Raw genomic sequence first — 7,210 nt, forward strand, 5'->3', positions numbered from 1 at the left:
ACACATGTCCATCCTTCTTCTTGCTCAGAAGATCAGGAGCCCTCTTTGACTCCTGTTTTCCCACACCTCAGAGTTAGCTCATATCCTATCAGCTCCACCCTGAACCCCTTCTAGAGTCTGACCACTTTTCACCTCTGCTCTTGCCCTGGTCCAAGCCATCTGTTGTCCATGTTAAAAACTAGTCTCCCTACCCTTGGCCTTTCACTTTTACACTTTTTAGGAACAGGGCAGGCTCAGTGGTGGTCAGAAGAGAAGGCCTGTGGGAAGTGGTTATCTGCTCACTTGTCATGCCTGTCATCTTTCTTCCAGGACTTCTGCCTATGGCCCTTTGTGTATACTAACCCCCTGTGGTTGGAAAGCCTTTTTTCCAGATTTCATTCTGGATCTTTCATTTCCCACAGGCTTCTGCTCCAGTGTCACCTGGTCAAGTGAAGCCTCGACTCCTTCCCTTACATAAAATAACCCCTGCCCATCTTTCAATTCCTTTTTCCATTTTTTCTGTTCTGTAATTTTAGCATCATCTAAAACTTCTCATGTATTACTAGGCTCTAAAGCTCCTTCCCCAACACTGGGATGAAAGTGCCAAAGGTATTTGATTCATGGTTCTCTCTGAAGCCCAGAGCAGGCATGAAATGAATATCTGTTAAACAAAAACCTGGACAAATGGTGTCCTCTACCACCTGAAAGCAAAATAGTTTAGAAAACAGGATTCTAGGGCTGGTGACATGGGTGCAGCGCTGGCTGCACAAGCCTGATAACTCGATTCAATCCCCACATATGGGTGGAAGGCGAGAACCAACTCCGCAAAGTTGTCTTTTGACCTCCACAGTCCTGCCCACACCCACTCATACACATCATGTGTTATTAACAACAACAATAATAAAACAAAACAGAATTCTAATGTTTACTGGCCCCTCATTTATGCTACCATTTATATAAACAACCTTCTGTAATCGACACTGGCCGTGTAAGAAGCTCACTGACCCATGCTCACCTCCATGAAGGGCCATGCCTGTATTCAGTCCAGGTCCATCTGACTCAAGGCACAGGTATACAAAGGAGATGAACAGCTCATGTCACCAAGGAACAGCTCGTGTCACACAGGAATCTCAGCTTGTATGATGATGATATGCTCTTGATGTTTCTTCCCAGGTTCATGACTACCTCCGCAGCAAGTTGTGCTCCCTCTATGAAAATGACTGCATTTTTGATAAATTCGAGTGTGTGTGGAATGGGTCAGACAGGTAAGAAAGGCTCTGGGGCTTAGACCCTTTATCTTGAGGAACTCTGGGAAATTCATCCTAAGTGAGGTTCATCCAAATGGAAGTCAATGTTGGGCCTCCAAGGCCTGACCAGGATGTATTGTGTGGGTCACTAACTGGACCCTGTGATCAAACCTACAAAGGAGAGAAAGATGCCACAAGACTCAAATCCATTTTAAGGCTGGCACAGGTGACAATTCAATGTCAACAAGAAAATGATGTCTTTGACATAGGAAACACCCTGAAAGCCAGGTCAACAGGCTGAGAAGACCACTGATAGTGTAGCAAGTCCTAGCCTGCAGAGTTCTGCTTATAGCCAAGTGGCTTTCTAGGCTGCTAGAGTAGACCTGACCGAAGGCCTCGAGTTTCATTAACAGATTCCAGCCCAACTCATTAATCACATTCCTTCGATGTGATTTATTGCTGTTTTAAGGCCCTTGATTTCAACAATACTTCATATTACCTCCCAATAGTTCATTTTTAGTTTGACAAATACAGATGATTCCTTGACTGTCATGAGAACTAGATGTAGGCTGCCGGCCTCATTTACTTCCTTGATGAAGAGAGCACCAGGAATAGTGTTCAGTAGCATGGAACTTCTTTCATGACAGGCCATTCTGAGAGTCCAGCTCTGAGTCCGTGCCAGCAGTCTCTCTCTGACTATCTCACCCTCATCCCCACACCCCAATGAATCCCCCCAGCTGAACTGGAAGGAGTTACAATGTGGTGAAGAACCTGGGTCCAGGTCACGCTGTCCAGTTCATACAGGAGAGCAGAGAAACTACAACATAGGAACCAAAGTCCCCACAGGAAAAGAAGCTAACCTGTTATTTCATCATTCAGCCATTGTTTATTTGTAGGTAGTATTTATAGATTTGTCATCATTGTCCCAGTTCCCCCTTTGTTGGTCTAGACTCAAAACTGATGATTATTAGGTACCTGCTATGCACAAGCACTTTTGTATGTCATCTAATCCCAGCCACAGCCTGGCAAGGTTGTTCCCACCATCCCCACTTCACAGTCAAGGAAATTAAGCCTCAGTGAGATGAAGAATAACCTGTCTAGCCTTAAAAAATAGTAAGTAGTAATAACAAAAGTAAAAATATGTTGACTTTAAGTCCTGAGCTCAATTCCTGCATAGCCCCATAATTGGGAAATTTTGTTTAGGGTTCAGATAGAGTTATTTTAGAAAAAAATAAATATTTTTTGACTTGCTTAAAAATAAGCCAGATCACAATGTAGATGTGAACATCAATGCCAGAGAAGCAATGAAGCCAGGTAGCCGGATACTTACAGCCTGGGCCCTGCACATCTGGGTGCGGAGCTTGTCACTAACTGTCACTGTGACATGCACATTTCTTCACTCACTTTGCTCTGAAATTCCCTTGCATGAGCTACTAGAAGCTGAATTGAAGTTGTGGAGGTAAAGCCCCCAGGCACTCCAGTTGACATGTCACTGGAGCACAGGGACAAACAATTCACACCATCCCTTTCTTGAACCAGGGGAACAAAACCCAACCTTTGATTAGTTTTCACAGCTGACAAAGTACCCAAGGCAGTTCAGCCTTATCAGTGTTTTTTTCTTTTTACACACAATCCATCTGAGTGTGTGTAGATGACACTAGGCATTCCTTCCCAAAAATAATCCATGCCAGCCTCCCTGGGATGCCACCATGAGACGGTATTTCAAGATCACGGGCAGAACCTGATGCCCAAGTACCGTCTGTCTCCCCCCAGCCTGCCACCTGTCTAAAATGTCACCATTAAAGATTCAGTAGTTGCTGCTGGAAAGCTTTCAGCAGTCACTGCTCTCCCTGTCAATTGTAGGTGACCCTGAGAATGAATAACTTGTAAAAAACATGCAAACTCTCTGAACAGCCATCAAAGTCTCACTCAAATTTTAGATTCAGGATGGTAAAATTTGTTTACTGTCTTTCCAAGTAAGACCATGACATCCATTTTGTAGACAAGTTTTCTGACATATCTGAATACCTGTATTCAGACGAGATGCCACTTGCAGTCACCACTGCCCCAGCACTTCTCCCATCCGGCTGATGAGCAGCGTTAGTCTACCAGTGCTCAGGAGGCCCAGAAATCTCTTCAGGACAGTGTGCTTCAAGCACGGAAAGCAGTTTGCTGTTTTCATGTGTTTCCACTTGTACAACTTCACTGTGGCCTGATGACTTAATGGAAAGTGGGTAACCCCTCATTTAGTGACCCAAAGAACAAAGAAAATAAATAATACAAAGGATTAGCACAGTCTTTGTTCCAAGCCGGCCAGAGCTTGGCACATTTAGTGTCTTGAAAAGAAGTCAACGGTCACAGTTAATAAACCTCTTCTGGATTTTGTGCTTTGTTTTGTTTTACTGTCTTTTTTTAAAAAGTTTTTTAAAAGTTATGTTTATGTGTGTCTGTATGTGGGATGTGCACAGGAGCACAGGTGCCCACAGAGACCAGAGGTACCAAGTCCCCCTGGAGCTGGAGTTATAGGTGGTTGTAAGCCACCTGACGTGTGCTTGAAACCAAACTCAGGTCCTCTGCTAGAGCAGTACATGCTTTTAACTGCTGAGAAATCTCTCCAATCTGGACCTTGGTTTTAATAAAGCCTATAGTCCTGTAAGCTGCCCATGATATGGTATCACTTGCTCCTGAAAGACACATGGGGGATGTGTTACCACCAGTGTCTATAACACTCAGTCACTCCTTGTTTCTTCCCTCCCCTGCAGTGTCATCATGACCGGCTCCTACAACAACTTCTTCAGGATGTTTGACCGAAATACCAAGCGTGACGTGACCCTGGAGGCCTCAAGGGAAAACAGCAAGCCCCGGGCTATCCTCAAACCCCGAAAAGTGTGTGTGGGGGGCAAGCGGAGAAAAGACGAGATCAGTGTCGACAGTCTGGACTTTAGCAAAAAGATCTTGCACACAGCTTGGCATCCTTCAGAAAATATTATAGCAGTGGCGGCTACAAATAACCTATATATATTCCAGGACAAGGTTAACTAGGAGGACAAGTTATTACTTAATCTCACATACTGAATACTAGTCAAACGAGTTTTTAAATGTTTCTTTCGGTCTTCATTTGATGCATTGACTTTCATTTCCCTATGCATAAAACAATTGGAATAGAATTAAAAGGAGTCCAACGTTCCCAACTCCCCAGTTCTAAGAAACTTTTGTCAAGCTCAGTAGGCGTGGGCCACTTCTGTTTAGACTTGAGAGTTGCCAGCTGGCAGTAAATCTTTCATAGTTGACTTGAATTTCTGATGCTTTATTGCCCAGTTTTCTCTGGTGGGTCCCGTGTTTTGTTTCTAGGTGTCTGCTGCGATAAAATGAGGTTGTCTGTAGTATTTAAGGAGAAGAGATAAGTTTTTTTTTTAATTAAGCAATTCCATTTGGTTGAAAAAAAAAATCAACAAAAAATAAACACCGTTTACTCTTAAAGAACTTCTCTTTTTGTGGAAAATCAGGCCTGCCCGGTTTCTCCTCTGCCTTTCCATCACCTTCTTTTTTTTTTTTTTCCTCTTTTTCATCTCCTTTTGAATAATTTCACTTCAGCCAGAGATTTATTTCATGAGGTAGAATGGGAAGGGAAGGGACACAGTGACACTGCTTTACTCTCTTTTGGTAAGTGCCATAGAAACAGCAGAGAATGTGACCAGGAAGACCATGGAGGCTTCAGGGGACATAAAGAGAGCCCTTTCACCACAGGGCTTCCCAGAGTTTGCTTGGCAAAGCCATTCGAGACCAGATCCCCTCTGCCGCTTCACTGCTCTTGCGCTCTGTTCTTTTAAATGGCTCCATAAAATCCCTTGCTCCACGTTCCTTGGCTCCTTCCCTTCAACCTTTTCCAGAGGATTTATCCCATTGACTTCTAAAAGCTACATCCCCATTGCTTAGTATCTGGGGTTCTAACTGAGGCAGTGAGGCAGAAGACTGGCAGCGGCCTAAGAAAGGCTGCTCTGTTCTTTTGGTGTTAAGTCTCCTGAGCAGCTCCCTCCACTTCTCCATCACTCTCCACTGTGCCTAGAACAACAGTGTCCAATAAAGATACGAATCTCTAAAGCTTAACCACATACTTCTGAGCCAATTTGAAACTTGCCAAACTGTAAAAAGAGACTTAAGGGCTCTCTTCCCTACAATAATAAGGTGTGATAAAACTGAGAAGCGGCAGCCTGCCCTCATCCTGTGTATTAAGTCACATTTCCTTACAGTAAGACTTGACCTCTTCGAAAAAACACTAGTCATGAAATGTTAGTGCTGATGTGCTAATATTTTTTTCAAGATTAATTACAGGAGAGGCTGGTTCATCCTTCTCTTGAGAGAAGGATTTGAACTTAACTTCAAAAAAATCTGGGCGTGGTGGTACACACCTTTAATCTCAGCACTCAAGAGGCAGAGGTAGGCAGATCTCGGTGAGATCCAGGCCAGCCTGGTCTGGTCTACTTAGCCTGGTCTACTCAGGCGAACTGGAACTACAGAAGCCTTCAAGAAAATCATTTCTACATTTCAAGAGGAAGCTTAGACAGTGGTTAGGTGTGTCCAGAAAGTATGGTCTAAATTAATGTCTGTACATCTGTCTTGATGATATATCTCCTCTAATTTCCATTAAGTAGGCAGGAAATAACCTGGGAGTTTTTCACTAAAAGGGAAATTTTCTTTTAGTTTCTGAATTTACTGAAACTCCCAACCTTCAAATTTAATTGGCATTGGAGGAGAAGAAATAGAAGAATCATGTTGTCTCAACTCTTTTTTTTATTTTTATTTTTTAGAAGAAGCATTTCATTACAGCTTTAACATACTCAATAACAATTTCCAGAGCAGAGATACATCTCTTTCAAATGTGGCTCTAAAATTTTTAGGTTCACAGTTGAATTAATACAGTTATACAATATTGAACTCAGTATAAACCCTGTAAGATGTAGAATTGAATGAGTTTTTAACCTTTAAAAAAGTTCTCCATTTTAAGCTATTCCTTGCTTAATAATAGCTTTTTGGAAAGCAAATACTATCTACTTAAGTAATGAGAATTTTGTAAGATACAGCCCAATTTCAGAACATTATAACGTAAGCCAGTACATCCCTATATTGTGGGCACATGAGGAGGAAGATCTGACCGTCCTGGTATTTCTCATGTTCCCTATGCTGCAAGACACCCCTCAGGCATCTTAGATGGCCCAGAAGAAACTCTCTGGGCAGGGAAGTGGGTCAGTGGGGACAATGAAACTTGAGAGAACCAGAAACTCTCCCACCCCTTAGAGAACTGTGATGGGTAGGGGACACTGGGTCACAGCCCTAAGTTTGCCTACTTCCTGTGAGGCCTTGTCTCACCTCCCTGGGACTCCCCACCTCTGGTTGGGGTTTGTACAAATCATTGTTTCTCAAAATGAACATCAGCCTACCTTTGTACTATTGTTCATTTAACATGTATTTAAGTCACCTTTCCTTAAGACCAAGGCAGCATCCTCCAAAAGAATATTCCGAAATGTCACTTCTGATGTGCTGAGGTTTTTTCCTAATCGCATAACTATTTATATGAGAAACACATATCCATGCATCACTGGAATCATTTTATGAACCACCAAAAGCAAATAACTAGTATAACATCTATGTCTTTGGAGGCATTAGAGTATCCCCATGGTTCTACACATACTAGAATTATAGTGCTCCCCAGAAGACACACATGAACAATTCTGGTCATCACTTAAGGAACTCACAGGCTCCCTGAAGTCTGTAGGCTTCAAATACAAGCCCTCTACACTGTGTAACAACCTCACCACAGAGATAACACCACCTGCGCTCTACAGGTAGGGTGGGGGATTTGCCAGGCAGGTCAGAGTGTAGGGCAGCCATCCTCTTCTTCACTGCACACCAAAGGGAGCCTCAGGCAAACAACCAGAAAGACAAGAGCAGGAGACCTCAAGCAGCAGCAATAACCACCATCCTTC

At 43.1% G+C, this 7,210-nt stretch overlaps 1 protein-coding gene across 4 annotated transcripts in view; it reads left to right on the top strand.

The window, feature by feature from the left end:
• Ppp2r2b (protein phosphatase 2 regulatory subunit Bbeta) overlaps positions 1-4,706 on the top strand; it is a 531,088-nt gene extending 526,382 nt beyond the window's left edge. For all 4 annotated transcript variants that reach the window (XM_008821625.2, XM_008821626.1, XM_008821627.2 and 1 more), the window contains 2 exons: positions 1,153-1,244; positions 3,989-4,706. In XM_008821625.2, the coding sequence (XP_008819847.1) occupies positions 1,153-1,244; positions 3,989-4,268 (372 nt within the window). In that variant the 3' untranslated portion in view covers positions 4,269-4,706. The remainder of the gene's footprint in view (positions 1-1,152; positions 1,245-3,988) is intronic.
• The last annotated feature ends 2,504 nt before the right edge of the window (positions 4,707-7,210 follow it).

The sequence above is a fragment of the Nannospalax galili genome, unplaced genomic scaffold (genome assembly GCF_000622305.1).
Source record: "Nannospalax galili isolate Female #2095 unplaced genomic scaffold, S.galili_v1.0 scaffold328, whole genome shotgun sequence".
Classification (NCBI taxonomy): domain Eukaryota; kingdom Metazoa; phylum Chordata; class Mammalia; order Rodentia; family Spalacidae; genus Nannospalax; species Nannospalax galili.